Below are 21,371 nucleotides of genomic sequence, written 5' to 3'. Positions count from 1 at the left end.
AAAGAAAGAGCATACTGCCAACATTCAATTACATCATCAGTCCTTTCTTGCTTAAACCCAATGAGCCACTCCCAAATGTTATCTGCACAACCAAACAATGCATCTAATTCCAATGATCTATTCCTCAAATTTGTTGCTATGTCACTGCTACAGAAAGCTATACCAAAAACAATGAAGACACTTTGACCTGGGGTTCCCCTTCCATTACTTCTTTCACAACAAAGAAACAATGAAGCGAGAATTTAAAACTTTTCTCAGAAATCCATACCCCAGAGTAAGGATCACACCTAAAAATGTGAGAATGATCGCAATAAAGCAAAGATGGATTTCCAAGTAAGGCTGCTTTTCATGCCTATCTCTGTCCCTGCCATTGATTTTTCACACACTGTTTATCCTTGCAAAAAACAGGGAAACTAGAGTGTTTGATGCCTATGATGTCCAACAAAGGGTTATTTCATGGTGCCCTACTTTGAGAACAAACCTAAATGATTAGGATGTAGAGGAATTGGTCTCATTACTCAGTCTACTCAATAATTTGCCTCCAAAGCCAGATTTTCAGGAAGAGAAGTGTTGGAGGTGGGATAAGTCTGCAGTTTTCTCAATTAGGTCAATGTATAGGCAGTTGACCAGAAGCCAAGATCCGCATATCCCTCACAAGGAAGTTTGGTTGTCCCACATTACTTCTAAAGAAGCCTTCCTACTGCGAGCTGCAGTGTGGGAGAAATGTTTAACCAGGGACAGCGTAGTAAGAAGAACAATCAGCATACAGTCGGTGGTTTGTGCTCTTTGCGGGAGTGATAGAGAATCTCAAACCATCTATTTCTGCATTACAAAGGTGTGGCTCAGGTTTATGCGTACTTCTGTGGTTTGCTAAAGCTGAACATTTCTTGGAGCTCTTCAGCAAAGTTCTCAGATCGTCTTTTATCTTGGAGGCTGAAAGGTCAAAATACAATAGGTCATAAAGTGTGGAGCTGAACCCCAGCTGCAGTAATTCGACACAACTGGAAAGAAAGGAACCAGTGAATTTTCCAGAGTAGGAGCTGTTCCATGGAAACACTAACCAGAAAACTCGTTGGTTCAAAGTATTTCGGGTTGGCTGCTATGAACCAATTCATAGATTAGACCACCAAAGTTATTTTGACCGTCATGTTGTCTTTGTAAGGATGGCTGGGAGCATACAGATTGAATATATTTGTATATAATAGACAGTGGGTGCAGATAGGTCGTATTTTCTAACCGAATCTCCATAACTACATACACAACAAAGAAGAATTTCTTAGTCTATACATTATTATACCCAAATAACACTTCTTTTAACCTCTATACATTACTATACCCAAACCACAAGCATGTCCATTATGATTTTCTTTAACCTATTTGTGACAAGCACTGATGTCCTAAAATGTAAAGTAACTAAGATGGTTGGAGAACATAAATCTAATGATAATGGTTTCCCCAAAAGGGTAAATATAATTATTTACTTCAGGTCAAAGTAGAACATGGGCTACTGAGAAATTAAACAACAAAGAGTGCTAGCACAGTTCACCACACTGACATCACCCAAATTGACTCTGTTACCATACTGACATCACCCAAATTGACTCTTAACAGACCCAATTGATCTTCAGATAAGAGATTCTATTAAACAATTTACCAGGCATGAGAGAATTCTATCCATTTGGTCCCATAGATCTTCACAAAAAAATGATGTCATAGGAACAGTTAAAATGAGATACAACAACTCCATCACTACCTACTCTAAAGCTCTTAAAACCAACATTGCTATCCTATAAAATCCACACCACTGCTGCTCTTGTATATTTCCACATTAACCTTCCCCTTTTCTTTGGGCACCTAAGCACTAATGCATCGAACAACCTATTCAGTCTAATAGGACGAATCCATCTACACCCAGAAAGAGCAAGAAAACAATTCCAAATACAACAAGCTAAAGGACAGGACATTAAAAGGTGGTATGCAGTCTCACCATTTGATTTACACCTGATAGATTAACTAGGAGATAGAAGCCAGCTAGGTATTTTTTATTTTTTGTCGTAGGTCAAGAGTATTAATGCTTCCACGGAAAGCTTCCCAACAAAAGGCACTCCCCAAGCCAAAAATCCATCATCCCATCCATTCTTTATAGAGCCCATGAATGCTAACCACAAGGACAACTAAATTCTTCTTGCTAACATTACCTATTTCCAAACCCCCATCCGCTTTCCTTATGGTCAGTTGGTCACTATCTCCCATCTAATCAAACAATCCTTCCTCCCCTCCCCAGGACCTCAAAGGAAATCCCTCATAAATTTCTCTAATTTTTAACAGCCAATTGTGACATCTTGAAGAAAGAGAGGTCAAACACAGGAAGATTAGCCAAGGTGGACATGATCAATGTCTCTTTTTATATTTGTTTCATGGTTTGGAACAAGATAATAATTTAAAGAAGTGTACTTCTGGTTCTTTATCATTTCACAAAATATCATTAAAGGATACAGAGAAAGCTTCCCACAAAGAAGTGTGAGGTGCAGCCTCAGGTAAAACAAAGAATTACAGTTTAGCCCAATAAAGTTGATTCCTATGCACCCCTAGTTTAGCTAGAGAATATGCCAATCCATTTGCTGATCTCCTTTCCCAATGAAAGCAAACTGTCATATTTGCGGTCAGCCATTTGAATCTTCAAAAATCCCCCCTATAGGAACAAGCCACTCTTTCCAGTTCTTTCAACCACCGTAAGTTTCAAATCACCTTCAATTAACAACTTTTCGCAATTCAATTCCTTGGCAGATTCTTGATGGGATTTTCTTGGAACCCACAAAGACAGATAGTAGGATCTGGTCTTTGTTTCCCTCAGGATCCTTTACTTGTGCATCCTTCTTTAAAGCCCTGATACAACCAGAAATTCCTATTGGACTGCCATTCCCTGTCAAGGAAGTGTAGTGTAAACCTATACCCCCGAGGGTTGAGAGCTTTCGTTGGGAAGTTTTACTTGAAAGAATCAACACAGGTGACCTACTTCAAAGAAAAAAACCCAATAGATGCTTATCTCCATACTGGTGTGTTTTAGGCAAAGCTGCTGGTGAGTCTGGGTACCACTTACTAATAATATCTTGTGTTTTGGCAAAAAATATTTGGGATTGGTTTGCTTCTTTATTTGGGTGTAGGTGGACACCTCCAACTAGTCTGCAAAGCTTGTTTTTCTCTTCACCATTTGAATGCTCAACGAAAAGATCAAGAATTATGTGGAGATGCGAGAGAGCTGCTGTGTGTTGGACATTATGGGAGGAAAAGAAAGCAAGGATCTACTCGGAAAAGGAGAGAGGCTTGGAAAATATGGTAGAGTTGATTCATATAAGAGTAATACACTGGCTAAAGACTATGAAGGAGTTTACAGATTTTTCAACAAACGATTTGCTAAGAAAGTGGAAAGAAGTTGCTAGCTCAGTTACAAGGAATAAGACTTTGAATCTCACGTGGAGCCCTCCACCTCCTGGTTTTATCAAACTAAATTTTGATAGCAGTAGCAAAGGGAATCCAGGGCCTTCAGGTATTGGGGGAGTCCTAAGGGATGAGAGAGGTAATATAATAGCTTTGTTCTCTAGTCCAACTGGAGTGGGAGACTCCTTGAGGGCTGAGGTGTTAGCAGTGTTGGAAGGGGTGCAAAGGGCCAAAGAAGTTAAAGTTAAGAAACTGATTATAGAAGGAGATTCTGCGGTTGTGGTGGATTGGCTGAAAGAAGACACTTCCAAGATGTGGAGCTACAGCAATGAGAAAAGAAAATTCAAGTGGTTGATTAAGGATATGGAAGTCCTATGTACTTGGGTTAAAAGAAGTGCTAATTCCTTTGCTGATGGATTGGCTAGGCAAGGAGTTTTCAGAAATTCTGGGTTTTGGGCTCAATTGTAGGGTTCTGAGTGTTTAAATCAGATGTATCTCTATTCTGGGGAGTTAAGAATTTTTAGCTCCTCTTCCCTGTAACTTGATTCCATTATTTAATGAATTCTGTGATTATTGATCAAAAAAAAATTCTTTGGCACATTCTGCTCCTTGTAGCATTGCTTGGTTTTCTGTATTAACTGTCATATTCCGCTCCTTGTAGCACACCTCATAATGTTACAGATGTAGTCTAGTCACCTCAGTGGAAGGATGCTATGAACCAAGAGATAGAGGCTCTCTTAAAAAACCACACCTGGGAGCTTGTTCCTCTTCCTTAAGGCAAAGTCCCAGTGGGCTGCAGGTGGGTAAATACCATTAAACATCAGGCTGATAGATCAATTGAAAGATACAAAGCTAGGTTGGTGGTAAAAGAATAAACCCAAACATATGGGATTGACTATCAAGAGACATTTGCTCCTGTGGCCAAAATGAACTCTATCCGAGTCATTATGTCTCTTGATGCTCATTATTCATGCCCTCTATATCAGATAGATGTGAAGAATACCTTCCTAAATGGAGATCTTTAGGAAGAGGTATATATGGATTTACCACCAGGGATAATCTTACCTAAGAGTGAGGAGAAGGTTTTGTCGTCTAAGAAAACCTTCTGAATTTGAAATCAAAGATCTTGGGAATCTCGAATACTTTCTTAGAATTGAAGTGGCATGTTCAAATGGAGGGATATTCATTTCACAGAGGAAACTCCTATTGACCCCAATCATAAACTAAGTGTTGATGATGGAGATATTCTTCCAAACAATGATGTCTATCGGAGGTTTGTTGGTTGCACTCTTAACCCGTGCCTGACTCAACCTATTATATCCTATGTTCTTAGCATGGTTTAAAATGTCCCTAATTTTCCTAATGCTTCCACAACATATTTCCATTTCCATGGGTAGTGACACGAAATTTTACCAGAATCGACATTTCCCCATTGAATACTACTAGCACTATGTGGAGTACAAGAGATAATTTCCACGACATATTTTCATTTCCACTTCCCTGGATAGCAACATGAAATTTTACTAGCATCGACATATTCCCCAGTGATTGGTGATGATATTGTAGATATGTAAAGCAACAATGTTATTTTCTACCACTTCGAGCTAACTCAATATTCATTTCAAACATGAAGTATTGGTTTTTTGTTTGTGTAATAGACCACTTGGTTGATCTATTACAACCATTTAAATTTTCTCTGAGTTAAAATTTTGCTTTAACTCATTCTAATGAAGCTTTGAACCTTAAGGTTTATAGGGCAACTTTAAAATGTATTCTTTTATCTATAACCTTAGTTTCTTAGCTTTGTTTAATGATTTAGAACAAGACAATAATATAAAAAGGTGTGCCTATGCTTCTTTTATCATGTGATAAAATACCATTCTATATTTGGCATATTTTACAATGTTTCCACCATGCCTATAATTTTTACAATATTTCCATACGATATTTCTGACATGTTTCTTATATTTGGATGACTAACATTTCCACTAACATCAACATTTCAAACCTTGGTCGTTAGCATGGTGAGCCAGTACATGCACAGCCCTAGAACTTCACATATGCAGGCTGTCAACAAGATCCTTGCCTACCTAAAGGGGTGTCCAGGTAAAGGAATGTTATAAACTAACCAGAAACATGTCAAGCTCGAGTTTTATAGATGATAGAAGATCCACCCCGAGTTACTACACCTTGGTAGGAGGCAATGTTGTGTCTTGGAAAAGCAAGAAAACAATCCATTATTGACCGGCCTAGTGCTGAAGCCGAATATAGAGCTATGGCTCATGGTGTATCAAAGTTGCTATAGTTGAAGTCTTTGTTATTAGAGATTGGGTTGCAAGTCGAAACCCAAATGATTCTACACTGTGATAATCAAGCTACCATAAACATTGCTCATAAACATATTCAACATGATCGCACAAGGCAAAATGAAGTTGACAAACACTTCATTAGAGAAAAATAGCCAATGGAGAAATATGCATGCCTTTTGTTAGGTCAAAGAATCAACTTCTTCATTGCCTCACCAAGGGTCTCGAGAAGCCAAAACTTGAAAGAAACTTGAGCAAGCTAGGCATGATAGATATCTATGCACAGCTTGAGGGGAAGTGTTGAGAATGTGCATTTGGCTTAGGGGTATTGTTGCCTTTTTCTATTATTTGTATTTAGGGCGCCCATATAGGGACATAGTCACATAACTATAAATTTTGTCTTAGTATACAATGAAATGCTTTGGGTGTGAATAGTAACACACCCTATTCTCTCACACAACCTTTCTTCTTCTTCCTCGTCTTCTTCTTTCTTCTTTTTCTTCCTCGTATTCTTCTTCCTCTTCCTACACTCGACAACTTAAACAAACCATGAGGAGTAGGAGTCCAATTTCTTTCATCAACTTGAGGAGGGTCCACATACACCCCATCAAGGATGCCCATCAGAGACAGTACTATTTCATTTATAATCCCTAATAGCCCTTCTCAAACCCAAAACCTAAGTTGGAAGGAACCAATAGAGCTTTGTCAACAAGTTCCTAGTTACTCCATAAATCATCAAAGGAGAAAAATGAAAAGAGGTCCAAAGTCTTAGCCCAGTTGATGGCTCTATACTTGTATAGTCCGAAACACTAACCTCATCCCTCTCCTTATCACAAAAAATTCCTGTATATCTTTCCTCCCAAACAGTCCAAACCAAAGCAGCCCTAGCACACTTCCACAATACTCTACCTTTTCTCTTTGGCCATGGCATGCTTCCTATATTTCAGTGGCTTATGTTTCCACTGATGCTAACATTTAAAGCCCTGTCTAGATGTAGTTCTCCATCTACAATTGACCATACTAAAATAACAAAACCAAGAAGAAATAAAAAAAATGTCTATGCATGCCTATATCTTTTTCAAAAATTCAAGTCAAATTACAATTTTCCTTCCAAGAAATCCGGATTAATAGTCACAAGAGTGAATGGCTAAAAGGAAAACATGCTAAACCATATAGTACTTTCATCCAAATAATCTATTAGATACACATGGTAAATTTCATGAAGGTGAACAGATAGAATAATAAATTAAATTTGCAATCCAAGATTTGAAGAAAATCAAACAATTATTGCGCTAATTAATCTACTTCCATTTAAAATTGTAACCCATTTTATATTCCATTTGAAAATAATAGAAATTAATTAACTATAATAAAAATAATTTAGTAACTTGCTTAAATAAAATAAAAATAATTACTAAATATTGTTAATTAAACTTCATAAGGCATTTAAATTTAATAAAAAACTAATATACTTAAATAAATTCAATTTTTACTAATTTAAAAAATTAATAAAAATATTAATTTTAAAAATAGTTTAATTATTTTAAATCAACTTAAATTACATTTAAAAATAAGGAAAATTATAAAAAACCTCCCTAGATTTTCTAACAATCGTATGAAACTCCCAGTGTTTTGACCTTAACAAAAACCCCTCCTATTGTTTTGAAAAAAAAAGGTGCAAATAGCTTCCTTTTTGCCTTGCTTTGTCCAAGAAGAGTAAGGAGAATTATTCTTTCAAAGTTACCTGACAAAATAAATTAGTGAAGGGTAAAGTTCAAACTTTAAATTATGTATGATAATGCATTAACAATGAGAAGGGTGTTTTGGTAACTTCAATGTCTTTTCTAATGAAAAGCCGTGGGAAAGGAGGCATTTGCACTTTTTTTACAAAACTATAGGAGAGGCCTTTGTTAGGATCAAAACATAAAGGTGGTTTATAGAATTGTTATAAGAGAATTTTTTTATAATTTCACCTAAAAATAATACAAAAATAATAATAAAGCAATAAATTTTTTTGAAAACTGTAAAGTGATTACATTGAAAATCAACTAATAGAAACCCCTATACAAAGAAAAAAAAATAGAGGATACACAAAGAAACCAAAACAGCCCCATACGGCTCCCCTAATCCAAAAAAAACTACTCCCTCCTTACAAACAAAAAATTAATCTCAAAAGAAGCACTTGGATGTCTGTCTTTAAACAACGGGTGCACAGTCAGCCAAGAGGGGATCATAGCTTAGCACCAAATAAATCCACCACTCTTAACCATATCCAGTGAGCAAAATTGCAGTGTAACAGCAGATGACTAGATGATTCCACATTCCCAATACATAAGGGACATGCCATGACTACCACTTCTAACCCTATTTTGACTAAATTGTCCTTGCTTAAAATCTTATCCAGCACTGCTGACCAAACAAAGATGGCTATCTTTGAAGGCACAGTTCTAACCCATATTCTTTGACTTGGGAAAGATATTGCTTCCTCCTTTGAAAAGCAATAAAAATTAACAAAAAAACTTTTTTAGAAAAATAATAAAAAGTAGCATTAAGATACAAAAAAATAATACAAATTTATCTAGAGAATATGAAATTGGCCACTCTCACTAAAGCACAACTTAGATTGTTATTGGATAAACTACACATAACCCCAAAAAGAAATACTTGAATTAAACTTAGATGGACACCGTTTAACTGGAGATGTCATAGAGATACATCTTCAATTTTGCTTTTAAATAAAGCCAGTGCATAGCACGGGTCGTGGCTAGTAAAGAATTATTTCAGGACCCGTAATTGAACAATGGGCATTAAGAATATAAATAAAATCATCTAGAAGGGCTAGGAGCAGGCCTTAAAGCACATACATTTTAGTGGAGAACATGATTTAAGAGCCTGTAATTCAACAATGGAAATGGTAACTGAATATGGTAGAATAATGGAACAGGTTTCATGGAGATAAGATATAATTGGGAAAAAAACTTAGTTTAATTGACCTGAGCAGTGCAAACTGTTAAACAAAAGTATAAAAAGAGAACCTTACTAATGGAAATAAAAGACAACCATGAACTGAAAGTGAAGAAAGAGAAGTTCAATAAAGAATGAAAACAATGAAAAATTCTAACCTCACTCAAACCTTGGGCAGCTCCAGAGCGTTCCACATTGCTATTATCAGATTTAAGCGTATCTAACAACCATGGGACAAGATCTGGGAAATTTTCTTCCCCCATTCCTTTAATAAGAGAACCAAGAGCCCTGGCTGCAACAGATCGAACTTCTGGAATAGGATCCACAAGAACCTGTTCATTCCCAACATCAGCAAAATATTTAAAACACAAAAGAGAAGTAAAGCACAGCACCTACAATTAATAAATATACCTTTTTGACTTCAGGAAGGAGTAAACCTATGTAAGGAATCATATCCTTTGGTTCTGTTACTAATGAGCACATATTTCCAACTATCTGTGCTGCTTTCTTTTTTGTGTCAGCACTTCGCTCCCTTAAGCCTCTATGAACTATAGGTACCAATAAAGCCAGTGAAGGGGCATCAATTGAGTTAACAAAAGTTGTCTGCATCCAACAAACAAACATTATGAGAGTATCTGAGGAAGATAATCACTCCAGGATGATTGACAGCATTCACAAAAGCATGCTGATGAGCCTTACTTGAAGAAGAATATCGAGAGAGTGCTTTGTATAATCATTGGGATCAGTAAGACCCATCAAGAGGGTAGGGACAAGAGAAGATATTTCAGGGTTCTTTATTACACTCCCGACCTAGTAAAAGAAGGAAAAAGTAAATAATAAAATAAATCAGCACTAAGCATAAGGATACAACACAATACTGGTTGTAATTCGATACACAAACAATACCTGCTGAAGGGCCATCTGCCCTGCTGACTGGACTTTAGGATGAGTATCTGTCAGAACCTGTAACAATGGATGGCAATTACCAAATTGATGTAAAACAGCTTTCAATAAGTAGCCACTCATTCAGGCCCAATGAAAACCAAAGTTTAAACTGGGAATGTACCTCTGTAAGTTTAGGCACAATCTTAGGGAGACATTGAGAGAGTTGTTGAGGAGCACAGTAAGCCATAGCACCAAGTAGTTGTACACTACTTTGCTTTGTTCGCCAAGCTTTATCTTCTAGAGCCTGAGCAAGAGTACATAATTTGACCATTTTAGAATATATAGCTGCAAGAAGTGAAACATTCAATGAAACAACAGTAAAGGAAAACTGCAGGTACCCTTAGTTTGTAATTCCTGGATGAGAAAAAAAATCTTCAAGATACCAGTTGATCGAGATATAGGTTATAGAAAGCAAAGTTCCAGTCCTCTTCAGTGCCATCCATATTAAGGGTTTCATATAGACAGCACTGAAAAGTAAGGCACCACAGGCATCAGTGCAGATAAGGTTTTCAAAATATTGACATCAACTTGCAGAAATCTTGTAAAAGACAACATGGGCAGTCAATTACCCAGAACATGGAAAGTTTACTTTCAGTAGCACGAAACTTGTGCCTTAAAGTATTGATGATAAAAAATATGAAAAGACAACTCTAAAAAGCATCAGTCCAACCTCATTTCAAATTAAAAAAAAAATATATATATATATATATAAAACAAAGCACCTTCAAAAGTGAAGGGAGAACAAGTTTCACTCCCTGACCACTAAGTTGAGACATCATAGCACGAGCAGCACATTCAGCAGCTTCACGGACAGCAACAACCTGGTCGGAGAAAGATACCAAAAGCAAGGGCAACATTTGAATTACATACCTGGGACAACAAAAGATAGATTCAGATATATGAAAATATATGCACTCAGTAGAATCACTTTTCATTACACAAAAAGATCTCTACATACGGCTCAAATAATCTACCAAGCTTCTCACATAGGCACTCAAATGCCAGTAGAGCACCTTCACGAGATTTTGCAGAATTCCTGTAATTTAAAAAAAGAATAAAAAATCAAAACTTATAACAAGATCATATACGGATTTTATCAGTGAATTGTAAGATTTATTAATTCATAGCCAAGGAGAGTACATTTTAGGGAGAGGCACAAGATGCTACCTCCCCTTTAAGGAGGGGAGATGGAGGATACCATCAACACTTTACTTAATAAACAGAACAAAGGACAAAGAAAATTACAGAGAAGCCAAATACAAAGAGACCCGAGTAGCTCCTTGTTTAGCAAGACAATCAGCCAAAGCATTAGCCGATCTACCCCACCCACTGAAATCTAACTGCCATATCCCTCGAAATTCATTTAACCTTTTTTTAAAATATCCTTAAAACAGTACCTGGGTCAGCCAACCATCCTCCTACCACCTTGGAATCTCCTTCAATTATTAAATTCTGCACTCCAAGTTTATAAGCAATCTGTATCCCCTGTGCCGCAGCTATGAGTTCAGCCCTCACAGAGTCACCTATTCTCATTGGTCCCGGAAAAAGGTCAAGAATATTGTTCTCATTCTCAGTACACCACCAATATCAGAAAGTCCTGGATTACCCTGACAACTCCCATCAGAGTTCAGCTTAACAAAACCCTCCATAGGCAAAGTCCAAGTTACTTGAATTCTAGGCTTCTTAGAAGAGAGGGCAACTGCAGACCTCATTATATCATCGAAGGAGTAATTTTCAAAGAGCTTTAAGGATTTAAACCACAAAATAGTCATTGTCAAAATACACTCCTTGACCAGCTGAGTAGGGATATTGAGGTGAAGTACAGCTGAGTGAAGAGAAGTGCTAATTCCATGGCTGATGGGTAAGCCAAGCAAGGGGTGCTTAAGGATTCTTTGTTTTGGGCCACTTTTTAGCTTTCTTTCTTGTTCTCTGTTGTGGGGGAGTTAAGATATTTTACCTCCCCTCTCTTGTACTTAAAGTTTCACAATTTTTGAAATCTAATAAAGCATTGTGTTATTGATCAAAAAAAAAAAAACACTCCTTGACCTCAAGAAAGGTTCTTTCCTTCACCTGAAAAATTCTGGAATTTCTCTCTTCCCAAATAGTCCATAGGAGAGATGCTCTTATACACTTTAAGCATAACTGCACTTTATTGACCAATGGTGTAACTTGGGGAGTCACAAACCAAGCCCATCACAACCCAATCTGACGTTTTACATTGACTGGTTTTGGATTTTCAGTCCTTGGGCTTGGCCAGGAATCAGGTCTTGGACCCAATCCAGCATCAACCCACCCAACTTCATATACACATCAGAACACATCAGAACATCAGCCCACTAGGTCTTGTGCCTTGTGCTTTCTGAATAGTGTCTTCTATGATAATGACGAAACTACATATGATACAGACCATCAGTTCCAAGTTCCAACAGGATCAAGCACAACCCAAGCTTGTTAAAGTTTAACTCAAGCTAGGCATGGGTTGACCAGTTCAAGCTTTTCACTGAGTTGACTCTAAACCCAGACAAACAAGGCAAAGTTTGCACACCCTAGTTCCGAGCTACATCATATGAAACCTATATAAATACCAAACATTAGGAAAATTGGCCCCTAAAATGTAAACACTTTGCAATATACATGCTGTAGACAGCATTACTTTCGTTTTTTATGTAAAGAATTAAAATGACAGAGAGTAAAGCAAGGTGCCCTGTTCTAGTTGTGGCATTTTCATTTTCTGTATTTTGCAACCTTTGCACCAGCCCTGAAAGTATAACATGACCTTTCTAGGTAATAAAGAAAAGCTAAAGGCACGATTTCGGGTTTCCATGCCACCTCATGATCTTTTCAAAAATCAACACAAAGAGCCAAGATAGCAAGACTAATTATCTTATCAATAATGTTTTGGTACAAATAAAAAGATCAACAAGGTTTTTGAACATGGCATCAGATAGATGCAAAGACAAAAAATAAAATAAAACAAAACATGTAGACAATATTGGTTCTTGTAGAAGTTTGAATATGTGCATAAATTTCCAAACAAAAATCATTAACTCAATGATACAGTGACCAAGGTCACCAAACAATGGAACATACTGGAAAAGAAAGTGCAAAATAAGTCAGTTATCAACTGGAAAGGAGACAAACCTGTCTTCCAGGCCTCCTCTTAATACAGCAACAATTCCGTACTTTTTCAGCGAAGAAATTCCAAATCCTTTAACAACACCAGCAAGTCCAAATGCAGCTCCACGGCGTTCCCCATATTTATCACTAGTCATCAAATGATCCAACAGCCTAGAAACAAGTGCCTGAGCATCCTCCTGCCCATCCACAAGTCAACAAAGAAAAATAGAATAACAGTGTTCAATTATTAATATACTACAAAAAGGAATTTACAACCGACAACATTAAAAAAGACAAAATCACAATCTCAGATGTAATCATTCCTTTTGGTGCCATGATACAGAACAAAGTCAATAGAATGCCACACTCCAATCATATCTAATTTTCAACCATTTGATCAACATATAGTTATTCCTCCAATCTCTTGTACAACCACAATAATTATCGAATTTAAGCTTAATTCAGAAGGAAATATTAGCATGGAGATCACAATAAATATCAAACCAGTCAAGCCATGGTAAATTTGTTGATCATATCTATACTTTCTTCTCTTTTTTCTTTAATAATTTGTTTCCTATCATTCTTTTCTGATGGCATAGAATTAATTGATGAAACTACAAAAGGATTAAATGCAAAATTAGGTTTATGTAAAACTGCATTAGAAACAAGAGGCTTCAAAATAACAAGAAGTAAAACAGATTATAAGCAATGTAAAATTAATAATAACAGGAGTGCAATTTAGGGTGCACTTAGGTTTGGAGAGCATGATATAACTTTATTTTACCTCCTTTGTTACCTTGGTTCAATTATACATAACAATGGAGAGATTTGTGGAGGATGTTGTAAATAGAATTAGACCAGAATGGCCAAACTTGAGAGGTGCATCTGGTGTCTTGTATGATAGGTGAACACCACCATTCCTAAAAGGAAAATTCATAAATAGTTACAAGGCCAGCTATGAAGTAAGGAGGAGAGTTTTGGGTAGTTATGAAACAGCATGTCCACAGGCAGAAAGGCCATGGTTAAAAATGAAGTCATACAAAGGAACCTTGAATAGCTCCAATAGGTGATAAAATGAAAGAGTAGATTGAGATGGTTTGGTCATGTGCATAGAAGACCACTTACACCACCTACTAGGAAAAATCATCTATTACAAATTGAAGGGGATAGAAGAGCAAGGAGAAGAAGAAAAAGAAAGTGGGCGGATTTTTTTTTTTGATAAATGAAGTGGGTAGAAGCATGGTTCAAAGTATCAATACGATACGCCCCGTATCAGGCGTATTGTATTGTATCTTTCGAAAATGATACGGTCTGAAACGCCTGTTTCCAGGTGTTTCAGACCCCCAATTTTTTTTAATAATAAAAAACAGGTTATAAGCTTTTCAAAAAAACAAACTTTGAAAAAAAAACTAAAAAAATAAAGTTTCGGCCGTTTCTAAGTGCCGATACAATACGGCCAAAACTCGTATCGTATCGATACTTTGAACCTTGGGTGGAAGTATTAAGCACCCATAATTTAACGATGGATACATAATGAACAGAATGGAATGCCAAAACAAGATTCATGAAGAAAAACCCAAGTTGGGACAAGGCTTAGATGATGATGATCAATTTGTTGTCAATTACTGATACAATAATTATTGCTTCTCCTTTATTTTGGGCATTCTTCAACGTTATTTTTGTTAAAAATAACTTTCAATCCCATTCACATAATCAGAATTTCAAATGCATAGAATTTGAGAGAATAGTTATGGAAAGGGTGGATTGGCCAAGGATTGATGAAGGAGTGGCAAGGTGGCTAGAAAGGGATTTCGAGGAAGAAGGGATTAAGAAAGTTGTCTTTCTAATGGATAGATCCAAGACTCCGGGTCCAAATGGCTTTACAATGGGTTTTTATCAAGACTGTTGGGAGGTGTTGAAAGAGGATCTAGCTAAAGTCTTAAAGGAATTTGCAGACAATCACACTATAAGCCCTGGAATTAATGCCACCATTTTGGCCTTGATACCTAAGAAGAATGATGCCAAGCACCCAAAAGATTATAGGCCTATTAGTCTGGTGACAAGCATCTATAAAATTCTTGCTAAAGTGCTCTCACTGAGAATCAAAACAGTCCTCCCTACCATCATTAGTGAAACTCAGGGGGCTTTCATTAAAGGGCGACAAATAACAGATCAGATCTTAATTGCGAATGAGTGTGTGGAGGAAATGAAAAAGTCTAGTAAGAAAGGATTCATTTGTAAATTGGGTCTTGAAAAGGCCTTTGATTTGGTGGACTGGAGTTTCTATTAGAGGTTATGCGGAATGGTGGTTTTGGGGACAAGTGGTGTAGTTGGATCTTTGGGTGTATCGTACTTGTCACTACTCTATTCTGGTAAATGGTACGGTGAGGGATTTTTTTCCAACTTGCAAGGGTGTCAGGCAAGGGGATTCACTTTCACCATTCCTTTTTACCTTAGTAGCTGATGTGATTAGTAGGATCATTACTAAGGCTGACAGTGAAGATGCCATCAGGGGTTGGAGAATAAGGAGACGGCCTAATGATTTTTTGTGAAGAAGGTCTTAGTGAAAAGGTAGCAAACCTAAATGAGCTAAGAAAAGGATTTAAAAGTGTCTCTAATTTGAGAATAAATCTGGAAAAGAGTTGTGTAGCAGGTATAAATTTGGAGGTAGGGGAGGTCGAGGCTATTGCAGAGTGTCTCGAGTGTTCCACCTCTGCTTGGCCTATGTCATATTTAAGGCTTCCTTTAGGGGCAAATCCTAGGGAGAGTAGATTTTGGACCCCAGTGTTAGAAAAATTTGAGAAGAGATTAGTCTCTTGGAAGAGGAACTATCTCTCTTTAGGAGGAAGAATTACCCTAATAAGAGCTACCTTGGCTAACTTACCTACCTATTATTTGTCTATCTTTGGGATACCAATTAGGGAAGCTAGGAAGCTGGAGAAGTTGATGAGAGACTTTTTATGGGAGTCGGGACAAGAAAAAAAGGATCACTTGGTTAATTGGGAAATTGTGTGCAAAAGTAAAGAAGAGGGGGGTTTGGGAATTGGGAGGGTAAATAGAAAGAATCAAACTCTGTTAGGGAAATGGTTGTGGAGATGGCCTTTGGAAAGAGAGAGATTGTGGCATGAGGTGGTGGGAAGCATTCATGGGAGGTCAAAGAATGGATAGGATGTTGGTGTATCAAGGCAAGCTAACCTAGCAGCACCTTGGAAGCTATTCACAACACCCTTCCTCAATTCCTCAATTTTATCAGGTATGAAGTTTGTTCTGGCAACTCTATCCTTTTTTGGGAGGATATTTGGGTAGGAGACTCACCGTTAAAGGATTTGTTCCCCTCGCTTTTTTCTATTTCTTTGTACAAAAAAGAGGTGGTCTCAAAATTTGTCTCACCCTTTGGAACACCCTTAGATCCTACTTGGGATTTTGGTTTTCGTAGAGGACTTAGGGTTGCTGAAATTGAGTCTCTTTCTTTTTTGCTTGGGTGTCTTAATCAGGTTTGCTTCGATCCTTCCAAGCCAGATAAGAGGGTTTGGACTCCTAGACCCAATGGAACCTTCACTTGTGCTTCTTTTTTCAAGTCCATCTCTCAACTTTCTACTCACCAACCCTTTCCGTCAAAAGAAATTTGGTGTAGGCCAGTCCCCCCAAAAATTATGGCGTTTTGTTGGGAAGTTTTCCATGGGAAAGTAAACACTTTAGACAACCTACAAAAGGGAAGAACTTTTCTTTGTATTTCTCCTAATTGGTGTATCCTCTGTAGAGCTCACGGTGAGGATTGTTACCATCTATTAGTATCTTGTACCTTTTCTGCAGACCTTTGGGCTTGCAACTTTCGTTGTTTGGGGGTAGTTGGATTCTACCAGCAGAAGTTCACATGCTCTTCAACCATTCTACCTTTTATTGGCCTACAAAAATAGGAAGAATTATGTGGAGATGTGCTCGTGCTACCTTGACTTGGACTCTTTGGGAAGAAAGGAATCTCAGAATTTTTCAAAATAAGGAAAGGAATAGCCAAGATTTGAAAGACTGTGTGTTAAACAAGGCAATACATTGGCTGAAGACCTTGGAAATCTTTCGTCAATTCTCCTTTAATGACATTTGAAGAAATTGGTTAGCAGTAGAAAGGTGCTCATCTTTAAAGGCCAAATTAATTACAAGCTAGTCTCCTCCACCCGAAGGCTCAATTAAGTTGAACTTTGATGGAAGCAGCATGAGTAATCCAGGATTATTCGGAATGGGGGGTGCTTTGAGAAATAAGAAGGGAGAGATTTTGTTGCTCTACTCAGGTCCTTTGGGAATTGGGAATTCCATCAAGACAGAACTTTTAGATATTGTACAAGGGGTCCAATTTGCAAATCAGCTGGGGGTACAACAACTAATAATCGAGGGGGATTCCAAAGTGGTGGTGGGTTGGTTGAAAATTTTTGAAGAGGCTATGTGGCAATACAAGAATGAAATGAAGAAATTTATTTGGTTGACAAGGAATATGTTGGTCATTGTACAGTGGGTGGGGAGATCAGCAAATACCTTGTCAGATGTGTTAGCTAAGCAAGGGGTAAATAGGGAAGAATTATTTTGGGCTCAGTTGTGATTCTTGTTTTTCTTTCCTAGTTTACTTGTAAGTTTCAAGGAGGGGCTGCAGCTCGCGCCTCTCACTGGGATGATGTATAAACTCACACTAATTTGCTTCTGAATCAATAAACTTACCATTATTCATCAAAAAAGATTGAACCTCAGGGCATGAGTTCAATGCCATTCTCATAGGCAAATTACCTGTTTGAGTTGCCCATATCTGGCCCATTTTACACCTAGACAGGAAATATTGAAAAAAACTAGCACATCAAAGATATGTATGTTGAATAACTGACACATACTTGCTTAGACTGCATCAGTGGAGATAGGCAGGTAGAGACAGCACGTTGTACAGCTTCTGATGGAGTGTTTAATACATCCAACAATTTCTCAACAACAGTATGAACTTTAGGATCATCCTGTTCCACGAAATATTAAATAGGACTTGTCATAAAAGTAACACATTTCAATCTCGAAAGCACAGAATAAAAAATTTCTCACCTTGGCCAAATGTTTTGCCAGAGCTCCGGTAAAAATAACAACTCCTTCACGTACTAAATCATATTTTTCTTCATCCACTGCCTGCACAATAATATATCTCAATGAAACCATCCAGCTGATTAATATTTAATATTCTCAGTGATAACAACTGCAACAATTAGGTCAGATAAGACACTAAAGGAAGTGCACAGATAATCGTTCTTTACCCAAGGACATGTAACACTTCAGTCATAGCTTAAGAATGACAAACCTTTTTATTTAGATAGTTTTCAAAAATAGGAAAAAGCAAAGACACATTATCTCTTCCATGCCTATCAATTATGACAATCCCAGCATTAATCATTCTTTCACGAACATCTGTGTTTGGGTCAGCCTGCATAAAACCATATTATCCAGTAATCATTTCTGAGATAAGTGCCTTCATAAGAATAAGCAATACAGATGAAACCAAGTTGCACATAGACAGAACTTAACAAGTATAACAACAAGCTTGCTGAACAATTCACTTTACAACTCAAGTCACAACGAAAGTGGAAACATCAAATCAATCATGCCAACAAAGAGAGCAACTGGACCAGGCATTGGCCTGATTTTATGTTTTCCTTTCGTCATTTGATCAGGATTGCTCTTGTCTTCTTCACTTGATGATATTTCAATTATTCATCAAAAACAAATGAATAAATAAAAGGTTACCAATTGCCCCTACGAAATAATCAGCCAAAAAGAATGGCAAAAGGTTAATAGTTCACAGCTAGCCAAACTATAGAAAGATAATTGAGACCACCCACCAAACACATACCCAAAGCAGTTATGTAATATTAAAAAATTCAAAAAAGACAGTTGTATTTTTCTTATTTTGAGAGAGAGAGACGGTACATTATGATTACATTAATATGAAAAATTAACATGTACAACAAGATGATATATACAGGGACCATATAAAATCTGCCATGGCAGCACAATAGCCCCCACCATGCTTTACAAAAAGATTTCCATGTACAAGAAAGGAATCGAAACCTATCTTCTTGAACTACTATGTTTAACATCCCTCAAACCTCTCCTAAAACCAAAGTCCCAGCTTAACGAAGAGGGTGAAGTAATAGAAGGAAGAAAATGAGAAACAGTTTTTTCCTTGTAAAGGGAAAGAGAATAGAGAGCCGGGAATCTGTCCTTAAGGGCAACAATACCCACCCAAGTATCTTCCCAAAATAAAATAGTCACCAAAGTTAACATCATACCTGACCAAGTTGACAAACTGAAGGAGGACACTCTAAATTGCTTTCCAAGGAGATGCCAACGTAGCTTGACGTCATATACCCACATCCCAACCATTTTCTGGTCTGCCATGTATACTATCCATCACTTCATGCCACAATCTCTCCCTTTCTCTAGGCCATCTCCACAACCACTTCCCTAAGAGAGCTTTATTCCTTAGAGCTAACCTTCCTACTAACAGTCCACCCTCCTCTTTACTCCTACAAACTATTTCCCAATTGATTAGATGATCTTTCTTTTCCTGCCCAGGCTCCCACAAAAAAGATCTCATTATCCTCTCCAACTTCTTAGCTTCCCAAATAGGAATCTTAAAGATATAGAGAAAATAGACCGGTAAATTTGCTAGGGTAGCTCTCAATAAAGTCCCTAGTAGAAATCCTTAATTTAATTTTCATTACTGAAATATTTTTATTGGGTAACACACCATGAATCTGCATACAAGGGGTGAGAGCAAGTGCATTTGTGAGTTTTTCACGCATATACTAGATAAAGGTCATGTCATCAGAATGACATAAGGCTAGATACATACAGAAACAAAGACTGAATGTTATGCCAGGACAAGGTTCAGAATTTTGTCAAGAATCGGGCCATATCGTGACTCATCAATACACCAAATACCTTTCATTTGGGAGTTTGACCTATTTCAGGGGGTAGGCAGAGCTAAGACCTACCACCCCATGGTCCGACATTTTTTTGAAAAAAAAAAAAGTTAAAAACAAGGTGTGTGGTGGAAAGTAATGATACACCCCAACAAGAGTATCACGGTGTATCAATACTCTGAACCTTGTACCAGGATACCAATGGAAAGATCCTCTGAACACACGTTTACATTGGAAAAACTAGGAAGAAACGCATAAAGAACATTAAATAACTTTCTCCTAAATATACTAAACCAAAAAGTCTCATAAGGATATAAAATATCACCAAAATTTCAACAGTAAGGCTCCCCAATTTGTCTTCAAAACAAAGGGAGTGAAGCACAACAATTAAAAATCACTTAAAATCTTTCAGCATTACAACAAACCAATGGTTACCAGAGCTCGTGAAATGAGAAAAGTCATGACAACAGGAAGGTCCTTCGTACTAAGGACATCAGCAGCAGAATGTAATGCCAGAGCTATTCCTTGCCTCCCAAGCCAACAAGCATCCATGTTGTCCCCTCCAGAACCAATGTCATGGATATATAAAGAAAATAATGTTGAAAGAGTTTCCTACAAAAAGAAGGTACAACATGAGAAATCACAAGGATTGAATACAATCAAATCAAAAGATAGAAAAACAAAATATAACCTGGATAGTCTCTGGACTTTCATCCAAGGCTGCAGCAATTGCCTCACCAGCTGCTAAACGGACATTATAGTTGCATTGAGAAAGTGCAGCAAAAAGTCCCGAATAATCGGTACCAAAATCATTCTCATAATGATCCCATATCTCCTCAGCTGCTTCTGCAACTGACTGAAAAGACAACAACACAGAGACTAACTGGTCAAGGATAACAAATTTAGGAATTCAGAGCAATCAAAGGAACACATAACAAAACCAACTATGGAAATGGTAATGCTCAATCAAAACTAAAATCAACTAGTGGACATAAACCTGAAAAAAAAAAAAACCAAAAACATAATCCTGCATATTATAGACATAACAAGAGATAAAAGCCCATATTCTACACTGCAAAATCAAACAGTGTAATTAAATCTGATATGAACCTTTTCATCCTGTTATTTAAAATAATATAATAGGGAAAAGAAGAGTACATAAGAGTTATAATCTAGAGTTTGAAACAACCTTGTTCAACATTTCAGAGTAAACAAAAGGTAAATAGTAGAGCAGCAACTTGGGCAGGCTCGGGTCGAACAATTGCCAAAATTTGAATGGGAAATTATTCAAGTTGGATAGCCGACTTGTACCCCAAGTAAAAAGATGATAAATATCAAATGATTTTAGCTTAACTACTAAAACAACTAGATTGACATTACTGTGCATGAATATTGTATGCAATTAGGAACATAATAAGTGCCCTAATACCATATAGTGCAGTAAAAGCATCCTCAAAGTACTAGCATTTATTGGACATCAGATGTTACTAACCATTAACCATGGAACCCAGTGAGTCCCACAAAAACACATACATAGTTTATTTAGAAGCCCAATTCTCTTTCAAGACCTAAGTTCAGGACAGACCAGTTCAAGACCAGTGGGAAGACCAATAACATTGTAAACATACAAGAAAACAGGAAGGAGAGAGAAGAG

The 21,371-nt window shown here is 37.2% G+C and overlaps 1 protein-coding gene across 2 annotated transcripts in view; it reads right to left on the bottom strand.

The window, feature by feature from the left end:
• ILA (putative protein kinase regulator ILITHYIA) overlaps nucleotides 1-21,371 on the bottom strand; it is an 87,625-nt gene that overhangs the window by 21,820 nt on the left and 44,434 nt on the right. For both annotated transcript variants that reach the window (XM_088957154.1, XM_088957159.1), the window contains 13 exons: nucleotides 20,409-20,573; nucleotides 20,153-20,329; nucleotides 18,094-18,216; nucleotides 17,844-17,924; nucleotides 17,645-17,761; nucleotides 12,795-12,967; nucleotides 10,612-10,689; nucleotides 10,376-10,523; nucleotides 9,775-9,897; nucleotides 9,615-9,671; nucleotides 9,408-9,518; nucleotides 9,120-9,311; nucleotides 8,867-9,040 (listed from right to left, as the gene is read on the bottom strand). In XM_088957154.1, coding sequence (XP_088813280.1) covers nucleotides 8,867-9,040; nucleotides 9,120-9,311; nucleotides 9,408-9,518; nucleotides 9,615-9,671; nucleotides 9,775-9,897; nucleotides 10,376-10,523; nucleotides 10,612-10,689; nucleotides 12,795-12,967; nucleotides 17,645-17,761; nucleotides 17,844-17,924; nucleotides 18,094-18,216; nucleotides 20,153-20,329; nucleotides 20,409-20,573 — 1,719 coding nt within the window. The remainder of the gene's footprint in view (nucleotides 1-8,866; nucleotides 9,041-9,119; nucleotides 9,312-9,407; nucleotides 9,519-9,614; nucleotides 9,672-9,774; nucleotides 9,898-10,375; nucleotides 10,524-10,611; nucleotides 10,690-12,794; nucleotides 12,968-17,644; nucleotides 17,762-17,843; nucleotides 17,925-18,093; nucleotides 18,217-20,152; nucleotides 20,330-20,408; nucleotides 20,574-21,371) is intronic.

The sequence above is a fragment of the Nelumbo lutea genome, chromosome 1, assembly GCF_056320005.1.
Source record: "Nelumbo lutea isolate HS-2025 chromosome 1, American lotus-T2T, whole genome shotgun sequence".
NCBI classification, from domain to species: Eukaryota; Viridiplantae; Streptophyta; class Magnoliopsida; order Proteales; family Nelumbonaceae; genus Nelumbo; species Nelumbo lutea.
Note: the sequence above shows the minus strand (reverse complement) of the source record. Positions and strands in the feature narration are given on the sequence as shown.